The following is a 13,120-nucleotide window of genomic DNA, read 5'->3' as shown; positions in this document are numbered from 1 at the left end:
GCAAATTAATTCATACGCTCGCCAACAAATATCTGAGGAGGCTGCCTACAAAGACAATATTACGTAATATTTTTTTGTCAACTGTAAATAATCATATTTTTACTAATGTTACAAATTAAAAAGTAACTGTCTGTTGACTCAATGAAGCACTGAACCAATCCTAATAATATTTGACATTCAGGTCACCTGGCTTCTGTATAAGAACAAAGCCATGATGACGGGTTTTAAAGAAATATTATTTTTCGAACTGTAGACTGGATATGCCGAAATTATTTGAGTTAAAGAGGTCATAGTTGATTGTTCTACAACATCATGAACAGAGCTCTCGGTATGTGCAATGCTATCTTTGGGAAATATATATTATACACACGTACATGAGTAAAGAGTAGAGACGAAAGTTGTATTGATAATCTATTTTAAAAATTTACCATGTACCATGTAAACATTAAGGTTCTTCGCAGTGACTTTTGTTGAGTTCTCTCGTTACTTAGTGACATTCTATTGCTTATGCCTATATGGCGTTAGGGTTCGAGTAGAATGCTAGTGATATATGCACTATGTACCACAGTTCTATCATTTCTTGTAGTGATAGGGTCAGATATGTCCTCTTTGAGCCTTTGATGCCCTATACCCGTGTCTTTGCAAATGTTATAAATATGTTATAAATAGAATCTCCCTTGCAAGGTTCATCGAATAATTGAACCCTACAAAAGATGCGGGTTAGCTACCGATCCCTTTTTATATATTTTTACTAAATGGTTAAAATGGGTTATATGGGTCATGACTCATGAGGCCAGTATCATTCGCTTTTTTCCAAAGTATTGATTATAAAATATATATTTAGGTGCATTTATCTTTACTTAAATATACAATAGTAGGTACGCAATATAAATAAAAAATAATCATTTTAAACCTAACACTAATCTGAGAATGAATTCGGTACTATCATATTAAAAAAAACCTTCGGAATTAAAATAAAATTGGAGTAAACAGTTTACTATAAAATAGTGTTCATAAATAGGTATAGGGTTTTGAATTGAATGAATGACCAGAAAATTAAAGCTTTTAAGCATATTCTTTACAATTAGTTACATCAGTCTGCAGTATCGACTTTCAATTTTACACTCTTAGAGACAATATTAGTAGGTACCTCAACGGTTATTAATTAATCAAAAAGATTCCTACCTGTAAATCAAACAAATGACATTATTCAAGACAGTCGGGATACCATCCACTCTCTAATCAGGATCAAGAAATTCTTAGTCATTCATTATATCACTTAAATATAAATGATCGACGTATCGTCCGTGTAATTTAAAGGTATAAGTAGTTTTTGTTTCCTAAAATACTGTTGTTGATAATAGTATAATTTATTAATGATAATATAAACTGGTTCGATGAAGTCGGTATCGGTTCTAGATGGTACTTTCCTACCTAGACAATTTCTTACCTAAGGTAAGCGTGGCTCTGAGCATTTTATTGGATAATCAATTATTATACACTCTAATTTAAGCGGGCTGATTTTAACTTCAATTTATATAACAAAATAAAAAAAATAAATAAATCGTACATAGATCAATAAAAGTAATTTTTCAAAAAAAAATAATATTAGCATTTTTTAAAAATATATCGTTGGTCATTTGTAAATTCAGAAAAAAAATTTAAGATCATCGTGGATCATCGCTACAACAAAGTACACAGTTACATAGTTAACGTTCCATTTATCGCCTGAATGGTTGCGTTATTTAAAATTTCAATTAAAAATCGTTTCAACAGTCCTAGCTGTGCAGCTTCGTCAGCACGCTGATAGTGAAGTAGTGTTGGAGGTAGGCAGCGAGTTTGAGTTATGACCTATATCTTTATAAGTAGGTCAAACTGAGCACATTAACGATTATACGGTATGCGAACATGAATTTCAAGTTTTTGTTAAACAGTTTAAAGATTTTCTACAAAAATGATTGTTCTTTTAATGTTAACTGCTATAAGTCTTGTCATGTCTGTATTATTACTTTTATCAATCAAAATTTGATTTATCAATCAAAAATAATTCAAAGGAAAAAGTTATATATCTATTAATTCTAAAATTAAATAAATAAAATAAATCTCCTAACAAATATCGAGATTCATATTCGTGTAAGAACAGATTGTTCATGTTTAATTTTTTTTTATAATCCATTTAATACAGGTAAGAATACAGTCAGTAAACTACAAGTTTTGTAGCAGTCAGATTGAATAACTTAATAACTTCAAATTTAGTATTTAAGAGGACATTTACCCAGCATTGCTGTTAGTTTACCTAATTCATAAAGTAATATTAAATAGATCAGACTAAAGAAAGGCGAAGAGAGTGTACGTGATTCCTTCGTGTCACTTTATTAACGTGTTTCTAAAGTTTTATATAAATCTGAACTAAGCCTTTCACCTTTCCATTAATTATATTTTAGTTAAATATAAATTAACGCTTGGGTGTTCTAATTAGATTAAAGTAATTTCATATAATATTTGCTAGGTTTGATACTTATTTAGTTCATTTAGTAGGTATGGTCTGAAGTGTGCATATTTGTATAATAATATAGTCATGCGAATGGGTCATCTGATAATAGCTACCCATATACCTTGGTGCTGTAAGAATTGTTAATCATTGCTTCCTTTGACTTATGTCTCTTGTGCTTGTTCTGTCTATGCCTATGGCTTATTCGCCCTATAGGTCAGAACATAACAATACTATCAAATTAATACCTATTTATTATGTACCTATTACCTACCTAGGCGGGCTTCCTCAAACCTAACGAGTAATGTTTATAATTAAAATTTTTGTTCACAAATTATTGGAATGATGGATAGGTACTTGTATTGAATGTTGCCAATTTTTTATATTTATAAAAAATTACATTTATACACAGAAGATTTATGTACTATCAACTAACTGTAACAGACCTATATAAAGTCTGTTAAGTAACTGCCCACGTAATGCTAGGTATAACGTTTGACGACTTAACTGTGCGAGAATAAAGAGACTAGAACTTACATCTGTCGTTTAGGATCTATGAGAGCCGAGATGACCCAGTGGTTAGAATTAGTGCATCTTAACCGATGATCGCGGGTTCAGACCCAGGCAAGCACCACTGAATATATATGTGCTTAATTTATGTTTATAGTTCATCTCGTGCTTGACGGTGAAGTAAAACATCGTGAGGAAACCTGCATGAGTCTAATTTCAAAGAAATTCTACCATATGTGCATTCCACCAATCAACAGCGTTCTGGAATATGTCCCCTTCTCCTCTAAGGGAGATGAGGCCTTAACCCAGCAGTGGGAAACACAGGCTGTTGTTGTTGTTAGGTTCTATTGGTTAAATCCATCGGGCCATTTCGGCTCTTATGACATAATCGTGGACCACTCGGATTAACGGCGGTAGCATCAATGATCATGATATTGTTTCTATGAGCTAATTAATTTCACTTAACAAAACCGCAAGTAGAAGGTCGTAGCTATAAATAATAATTAATTAATCCACGTTGATAATATTAATGTGACCTAGAAGCTTAAACAATAGCTAAGTACATATGAAATTTAGTAAATTACAAACAATATACTCTATAATACTCTATATTTAATGTAATATAGATATAGAAATGAATGACTGCAACTAAATGTAAGTCTTGTTGCGCACAAGCAACTTAACAAGGTTAATCCAATATACCAACCTTATTACTACACTTATATTATTATCTCAACACGTACATGATACGAACCATAATTTAGTGAATGTTTAACGTACATTTTAATAATTATTTAATCAAATATACTGTTATAAGCTTGTCGTTTTGGTACTGTAATTCTATTTTTTTTTCTAATATGACAACTTTATGAAAAAATGTTATCGAACTATCACTCCAAAGAATTGAAAAAATTTGTATTGTCTGTAGCTCGCGACTACCCTGCGTCTGATTTAGACCCAAAATTTGATGATTTCGATTCTGAGAAGTTAAAACATAAAGGCGAAGCAAACGAATAAACACACTTTCGCATCCATTAAGGATATTTATAGACGTTATTTTGGATTAAAATAATACCTATTATTCGATTACCCGTTTATGTACAGATTCTATTAAATTATAACTTATTTGAAATGATGGTCTTCAAACTTTTTTTATAATTATACCCAAAAGTTATAAACTAATTAAAACAATATTAAAATTACTTAAATAATTACAAAATCCAGCCTGTCTTTCTTTTGTTTGATGATAGAAGTTTAATTTTTAATACCAATAAATATAAAAATAATAATAGTAACACTGAAAATCAGTGCTTCAAATTACTTATAATATTAATTTAATAAAAAAGTCGTTTATAATTTTTCCGTGATATCGAATATGGGGAACCTAAATCATCTCGGTTATGCATAAGAAAATGTCGACATGTGCAGAATTCGATTGTTAATCTTTAATATTTACGCACTAAAAGCACTTTAAACATTTAATAGTAAATCGAAGGTACTTTTTCAGATCAAAATTGATGAATTTTAGTATAAATAACATGATCAGCACCATTAACTCAAGTTACTTTTAATCATCATCGAATTTATAATATGTAGTAGCTCGATACCATCTACTTATTACGCAATTAATAATTTCAAATTATAACATAATAATAACTTGCACAGATAATATTTACATCTGGCGATTTTATTTTTAAATAAAAGTTATCGATTCAACAGCCATATTTAGACGCAGGTAAACGCCATTTTTGGGGATCATTTCTATCACGTGACTCAACCTGCATGGTAGCGAAATCCATTAGCAAAGAGCTTTCCCAAGACGTCACACAGACAGTTTTCCAGACAGTAGAATTTGTCTTCCAAATATATTTATTTATGCAATTTACATAATTACCGCGTCGACACCAAACGAATAAGTTATGAGCGATGATAATGTAGTAACGCACTTGACACTAATGATTGTGTATTTAAAAGCAAAAAAATAAGAATAAAACAAAATATTGTCTAATTAAAAATATTATGCAATAATAATTTAAGGATGGATACTATAATTAACGTTCGTGGTGCTCATTACAACTGTCTAAATATACTACGGAAAACAATGGCAGTGTCGTGGTCGGACTCAAGACCGATATTGACGTGAGTTGCGGTCACGCGCCTGCTAATATATATTTATAGCAGCCTAGTAACACGACAATACTATTTAGTTCAAGATTATAACACTATTTCGGTTTATTAATATTGTTGCTTGATATCGCGCCACTAGGAGCATGAATCGGATATTTAACGTTTGACTCTACTGATATCCAATAGATGACATATAAGGGAATATGAATTATTACTTGATCTATGCAGACTTATATTAAATAATTATATTTTTTTCAAATATTCTATAATCTAAATTATTTGGTTCACAAAATTTAAATTTCATCGGTCGTAACACGCTGCTTAATCACGTGGCCGTAAAAAAGGGCACGCTAATGATACTTGGTACTTTATATAAGAATTATAATTGTAACAGTAGCGCCTAGTAGGTACACTCAACGTTGGAACATAATTTATTCAAAGTAAGTAATTTATACCCGATAATCATTTGCATTTCACAAACAACGATCAAGGGATGTTGCCTAAAGTAGCTTTATAATTTGGTTACGTATTAGCTGATAATAAAAAAAATATTTTGTGAAAACTCAAGTTACAAAATGAACTATAAAATTTTAATATACCTATTCACTTACCAAGAAGAGCTTGAAAAAGGCGTGATTTAAAAATTCTGATAACTCTTTCGATCGCGAGACGAAGCTGGCGGTCCTGCGGCTTAATTAATTTGCTGTGATAGTCTTCCAGCAGTTCTAATGCTCGGTGGGCCTCTGAAATAAATATACAAAGGTGTTATTCGGTTCGAGTAAGGTAATAGCATAATGGTATTTAATACGGGTTTTAATTGTGTATTATAAAATAAAAGCAACAAATTAAAATTCTTCTTGTACTGTTATTTTCTTCAAGAATTTATGAGCTTTAAAACTATAAACGAAGCGTATAAATATATCGATGAATGTCTGAGTAATATCGATTGGAATGAAAATGTATTCGTAAATTTAAATCAGCATCAGTAAAAATATTGTTTAAAAGAACATAGCACAACTTCTAAATTCTTCGATAGTACTTACTGGTATATATATATCAAACGATTTTTAATAAATAATATTTAATACTATTAGAATGATTAGACTTATCGCTTATTATAATTACGCTATCATTAATGAAACACATATGTACATTTCACTGTTTATATACAAACTATGTAGTTATTCATTTTAATTATTATAATGACAAGTATTGGTAAGTTAATCAAAGGACGGACTTACTACGTTAAGGATTTATAAAGACTATAATATTACTGTTTGTTTTTCAAAAATTAGGTAATTCGAGCTACAAATTAAACTTATGTTAGCGTCACCAATAAGACCAGTAAATGAACATGTTTTTTGTCAATTTGTTTAATTTAATTTCAAGGTTTCAAAATAATAATTACTGTAAGCACGTAAGACGTGTTTTTTTGGGTAATTTTGTCGTAGGTAAATGTGTTGACTACGCCAAACTTGACTCAAAACTTGACTAAAGATATAAATCTTTGTAGCGGCCAGGTCAACTATTCAGGTTATCACGAAATCAGTAAATAGTATGGGGTATTATTACTCTGTAACATTTGATTACAATACCATTGTTTTATAATTAAATATATTATATTTCATGAATATATACATAGACAAGGTATATTTAATACTCGGTAATATGACTTTAAAAAAATAAGAACAGAAAAAGTTTATTGAACCTAAGCTACGTAGAACGTATTTTTATAATAATAATATACAAATAATAAATATTGGTTAACACTGGAGTGAATACCAAAAGAATACGTCGCAATTCAATGGGGTTATAGTACCGATTATTTTATTTGGAATTACTGATTTTTTTCTTTGTTATAGCACAATCCAGACAGCAAATATAAAACATATAGCGATGTTAACATTATTATCTTATATATTTTTTTCTATACTATTTATAATTAAGAGGATTACAAACTCTAAGACAATAAAGGGTATGTGTATTATATAGAAAACTCCACTGCATTGAATACTTCACAAATATCGGGCAGGTTGCTATGACGTTACCAATACGCATTAATCACAATCAATATTTGAATTATGAATCATTGACAATACGGACATAAATAAGCATATATAAATGTAATTTAAACGTGGTTACTGTACAAATAATGATCGCGTGGAACGGTGACAGCAGCATTTTCCTATTGGAATCGCATTTCTGATTTTCTGGCTAAAAAATTCCAGTACTCTTATCACCCATCAATGAAGGCAATAAGACTCAGTGTTATGCCTTTAAATGTATGTAAAAATGTTAATAACACGTAACAAATATATAATTGTAAATTTGTATCTCCGACCCTTAACATTATTTTCTTTACAAGTAATAGGACCAATGTGTCAACGCATGTAGCGTCCCATTATATAATTGTAATGCCTGCAAACTTATTGAACCATTGATTCACCCAACTGTCGCCAAATATGATATGCGGTGAAATATTTTTGTGACTTTGTTAAAAACCATGATTGTAAAAGGCAAACGAAAATGTTATGACACGTAACTTACCTGAAGAACCAGTATCACTGGTCTTATTTAATAAAATAAACTTAAACGACTTAAATTATTAATTTCTTATTTATTTTATTTATTGGTTTATAAGAAAAGAATGTGTGTGTGTGTGTGTGTGTGTGTGTTTTAAGGCAATCAAATAATTTAAGACGTTGTAAATTCGGTGGGTAAAGACCACCCGTTTTTCTTAATGAAATCCTAGATCATTCCTAACCTTAATAAGTATATTGAGTTAAATCGACTAATTAATATTTGGTTAATGAGATATTTAACATGCGGTTATATTTATTAAGATAGTTGTGAATGTATAAGAGTTTAATTTATAAAGCTTTAAGTACAAGATATATATAGTAGTACACATTGTATTTTCTTAAAAATTATTGAGATATATAATTGACTTTAATATATATATATATATATAATTAATAGAAACTCAAAACATTATAATATGGCAACACCGTTGATGCAAAACAACATAGGGGTGTTATAGCACAAGTCCATTACGTTCCAACCCCTTGCATAATCTTTTGTCAAAAATAACGTAGTACATTTAACTACAACTTTACAACGTTGGTGTTATAATATTCACCTTGCTTACGAACTGGCATCACGGTACCGCCCCCTAACGTAATTTGTAACACTTATTATTTTCTAAAGAAATAAAACAATAAACTGTTTCACGAACATTGAGTAACAAAAAATAATCATTTCACAATATTAATCACATTTAAATACATTTTTACACGGCACGTATAGAAACACAATAATAACATTAAGATTATAAAGACAATGTTATAAAATGATACGCGGTGGTGATTCCGCTTATAAGGGCCGTCGACTACTGTGCTTATAGGATTGGTCGATTTCAGCTGTGACGTCAGAGGGTGGAATCATAGACAATATAAAATCGCGAGGGTGAAAATGTTAGGGGTTGCAAAGTAAGTAAATTATTTTTATATCTTTAAAGTGAACGCTTAAAGATACAACATAATTATTGGTATATTATTAAAAAAATAATAATGTTACATGATGAACATTATTATCATAATATTTATTTCCATCTTAATCATTTAAGATGAAATAAATATGAAAATAGAAAGGCTTATCTTATTTTAGTCTTACCTTCTTAGAAATAGCAAAAAAACGTCGTAAAACCATTACTTTTAATAAAATTAAAATTGATTTGAAGTAATGGTATGTATTTCAACAGAGGTTTATAATTTTATAAAGGTACCTTATTTATATAGTAGGACTCAAAATTGTTAATAAATTACTTCTACGCCACTCCCTTACCGTAGAGCCTCTACGAAATGTCACCTAGTCAGGGATAATACTTGAATTTCTTGTCACTTATAATTTTGATATTATTATTGCTATTTATTAAACCGATATCAACTAAATTATTTTTTTAAAGTTTTACTTTTCAGTTACCTATTTACCATACCATTGCATAAAAATATATTTTTTATTAAATATTTTTTACAGTTACACTGGCAAAACATCATTGAGTACCTACTGTTATTTGGCGTTAGAATATTTGAAGAGGAGGTACCACCAGTAGGTTAGGTGAACCAGGTTGGTTAGATTAGGTGAGCTTCTCTGGTTAGGTTTATTAATTCATCGTTTTTATCCAACAAATTAATTTATTCGTAGTTATTGATCCCAGACATAATTCATAAACCGGAATTATCCATTTAGCTTATGATCTATAAGTTAAAATATTTGCTCAAGAGACTCGTGCCCTGCATGGTAAATTATGTGAACAAATATTAGTAATCTAATTTGTACCTATTATTTTTTTATTTTCATTAGTCATCTCACGATAGGACTTTTTATACTTCATATCATTACTATTATCAATAGTTTTACTAATAGGAAGCAATTATAGTACGACACAACTTAGATGTCGCATCGGCAAAATTCGTAAAACCGATCACATCCGAATTAAGTACGCGATCCCAAATTATCAATATTTATTTCTCCTGCGAATATGATCTTTGCACAAACGTAATAACTTGTAATATCATATGACCTAAATATATTCGTCAATTTGACGCTTCGATTTACATGCACTTGCTTTCTCTGACGCGTGAATCTATAGCGACGAATAGCGTCGAATGGCGCGAAAGGGAGCTATTTCTATTGGTTGTATAAATCGGCAGTAATCGGTTTTATTTTCATTCCATTGCATTTTCCGATGCTACATCTAATTTTTGACGTACTATACATTAAGAATACTTTAATTGTCAAGTAGGTACAGTATGACACAACTTAGATGTCGCATCGGCAAAATTCGTAAAATCGATCACATCCGAATTGAGTACGCTATCTCAAATTATCAATATTTATTTCTTATGTGAAAATGGTCTTTACACAAACGTAATAACTTGTAATATCATATGTCCTAATATATCTGTCAATTTGACACGTCGATTTACATGCTCTCGCTTACTCGGGTTGAACTGACGCGATAACCTATAGCGACAAATAGCGTCGAATGGCGCGATAGGAAGCTATTTCTATTGGTTGTATAGATGGGCATTAATTGGGTTTATTGAATTTGCCGATGCTACGTCTAATTTGTGTCGTACTATACTTACTTTGAGGAGAAATTTTAGTATTCTTGCTATTTGTAATAATATTAAATAAATATTAATTTGTCTCCTAAATGCTTCCTCATTTTAGCCATGTTATAATTTAATGAATACTAGTATTAATTCCTAATGGATCACCATCAGATAGTTTAGTATTAATAACACATAAATTACTTACAAAAAATCTTTTTAGACTGCACAGCTATTAGAGAATAGAATGCTATTGATGTACCTACTATATGGTATTTTTTTTTCGTGAGTGAAGTAGTGCTGTTGGCCCTACTGGCCTTTACAGCATCATTAAATGGTAGGTTAAACACATTTATATGGTACCTAATTTTTTATTTAGTGGAATTTTATTTGTTCCCGCGATATATTTAATTTGGTTGAATTATTGGTTAGATTCCCCCAACCCGTATTGGAACAGCGTGGTGGAATTGTTCCGAACCTTCTACTCAAAGGGAGAGGTATTATTTTAATGGTTGTTTCCCGCGTAACCTATTGAAAAATTTATTCATTAAAAAAACAATCCAGGCAATGTGTTCACAAAGTCATAAGATCCCGAGGGCATACAATATCATCCGACTGACTCAGCCCGCGTGTTTAACCCGTTTGTTTTTAAAATGTAATAAACATGGCAAATAAATCTTTCATCATTTCATTGTCATCCTTGATTTGTTAAATAATTTTACAGAATTTATATTATTATTTCAAGAAGCTATAATATATTCTTTAACCAGCGATCCTCCCGGGTTTGCGCGGGTGCAATGCTGATACTTAATTTACAACAGAATTTCATACAACGTTTACAGCTTTTTTAACATTAGACAATAAAAACCGCTGTGTCCCAGCATTTTAGATCTGTTTTATCTTCAAAAATTAGATGCTGTTAAAGGTTTTATTAATCTACTTACTACTTTGATAAGGATTTATGTTGTTTTGCTTAAAATCGCTTCGAATTACTTTAAAATTAAATTGTTTAGGCGTATTGAAACGGTCGAACTTTCTGAGGTTATGTCAGCATTTTTATTTTAAACTTACAAGTCGTCAATGCTTAAGTCGTACCTGTACACAATTCCTTAGTCGTACCGGTACGACTTGGGTATTAAGAGATTTTTTGTACATCATGATTTTTAGTGTTCTTATTTATCAAGTAAATAATAAAAATGGTGAACCAAAAAAAAGAAAAATCCTAAACTAGATTTAAAAACAGCCAAAACAGAAAATGGAATAAATAAAATAAAAAAAAGAGTACAGGAGAAATATGTAAGAAAAACAAAAGAATAAAAGAAGAAACAAAAAATCGTGGTTATGTCACTATGTAAGGAAGATCGTGAAAAAAACATGATATAATATACAAAATGTAGAGGTAGGATACAAGATTTATATGCTCACGTTGAACGTAAAATAAAAAATTATTAGTGATAACTGTGTTCAATAATGTTCTTATTAAGCATTACTTTGTATTTAACAGATATTAATTTTTTTATTCTTATAGTTTCGATTTTACACCTAACAAATAAAAATAATGATCTCAAATTAAATTGTTTGTAGTTAGTAGTAAGTTTATTTGTAAGTGTTTTTCTTTACAATTTTTAATATGTGTTTACTAATTATGTTTTCTAAGTACGACTAAGGCCATAGGTGGTACGATTAAAGCAACTAGGTACCTTAATCGTACCGAAGGTATGTTTTTGGAAAACGTTAAATACTTATTTACATTAAAGATATTAAAGTTTTGATGGTTGTTAAATAAAAGCCAATTAAATAAATTATAAGTATACAATATTAAAATATTTTGTTTTATTTTAGTCGTAGTGTATATTACAGTGTAATTTCCTTAGGAGTTACGACTTAAGCAACCTTACCCTATACATTTTCCCTTTGCTCTAGCTATTAAAAAAAAATCCATCAAAATTGTATAATTTTAAAGATCTAAGCATACATATGGACATACTACAGTAAGCGACTTTCTTTTGTAATGTGATGATGATGATGATGATGTAAATATTATCTATTCCAAGTAACTTACTAACATGTAGTATAATTATCATAATTATCAAACTGTGTTTGATGACGTGTTATGTCAGAAAAATGATCTGTTGCGTTTAATGAACAAAAATGTTTAAATAAAAAAAATAATCAGTTCAATTGTTTCTAGAAAATGTTAATATTGAACTAACTAAAATAAATTTCGCCGAAGAGCCGAGATGGAGCCGAGCCCAGTGGTTAGAACGCGTGCATCATCACCGAGTATTCATGTCCTTAATTTGTGTTTATAATTCATCCCGTGCTCAGCGGTGAGGCAAAACATCGTGATAAAACCTTCAAGTGTCTAATTTCATAGAAATTCTGCCACATGTGTATTCCACCAATCCGCATTGGAACAGCGTGGTGGAATATGTTCTGAATCTTTTCCTCAAAAGGGAGTGGAGGCCTTTGCCCAGCAGTTGGTAATTTATAGGCTACTGTTGTTTTTAAAATATTTTCATAAATAATTATAAATAAATGGTAATTTATAAATGATCCGAAATAAAAAAATATTGCAATATCGTAATAATTTGTTGAATTAATTACATAAGCTATTGTGTATACTGTATGTACAGAATGTGCGTATAGTATTTTTTTAGAGCTAGTCAAGCTTTGCGTTGTAATGTAATAAATGAAAAACAAATATATATAGAAAATTATGTGGCTTTGAAAACAAAAACTTATTAGGGACATCACACACACATCTAATTAAAAGTAGTATAATTGTCTATGTCTAAATCTCATTGTCTTTGTTTGTTAAAAAAGCTGTTAAATGTACCCTCAAATTCTCATGTTGTAGTGTATAAATATAAAGTGA

General features: G+C 30.0%; 1 protein-coding gene across 6 annotated transcripts in view; it reads right to left on the bottom strand.

The window, feature by feature from the left end:
- LOC124532110 (disks large 1 tumor suppressor protein) overlaps window positions 1-8,505 on the bottom strand; it is a 29,847-nt gene extending 21,342 nt beyond the window's left edge. For 4 of the 6 annotated variants that reach the window (XM_047106794.1, XM_047106796.1, XM_047106795.1 and 1 more), the window contains exons 1-2: window positions 8,268-8,505; window positions 5,740-5,871 (exon numbers count right to left, since the gene is read on the bottom strand). In XM_047106794.1, coding sequence (XP_046962750.1) covers window positions 5,740-5,871; window positions 8,268-8,286 — 151 coding nt within the window. In that variant the 5' untranslated portion in view covers window positions 8,287-8,505. The remainder of the gene's footprint in view (window positions 1-5,739; window positions 5,872-8,267) is intronic. The other 2 variants (XM_047106799.1, XM_047106798.1) reach the window with 2 other exon arrangements.
- Window positions 8,506-13,120: the final 4,615 nt, after the last annotated feature.

The sequence above is a fragment of the Vanessa cardui genome, chromosome 8 (assembly GCF_905220365.1).
Source record: "Vanessa cardui chromosome 8, ilVanCard2.1, whole genome shotgun sequence".
Taxonomy (NCBI): Eukaryota; Metazoa; Arthropoda; class Insecta; order Lepidoptera; family Nymphalidae; genus Vanessa; species Vanessa cardui.
This window is presented reverse-complemented; position numbering and strand designations above follow the sequence as displayed.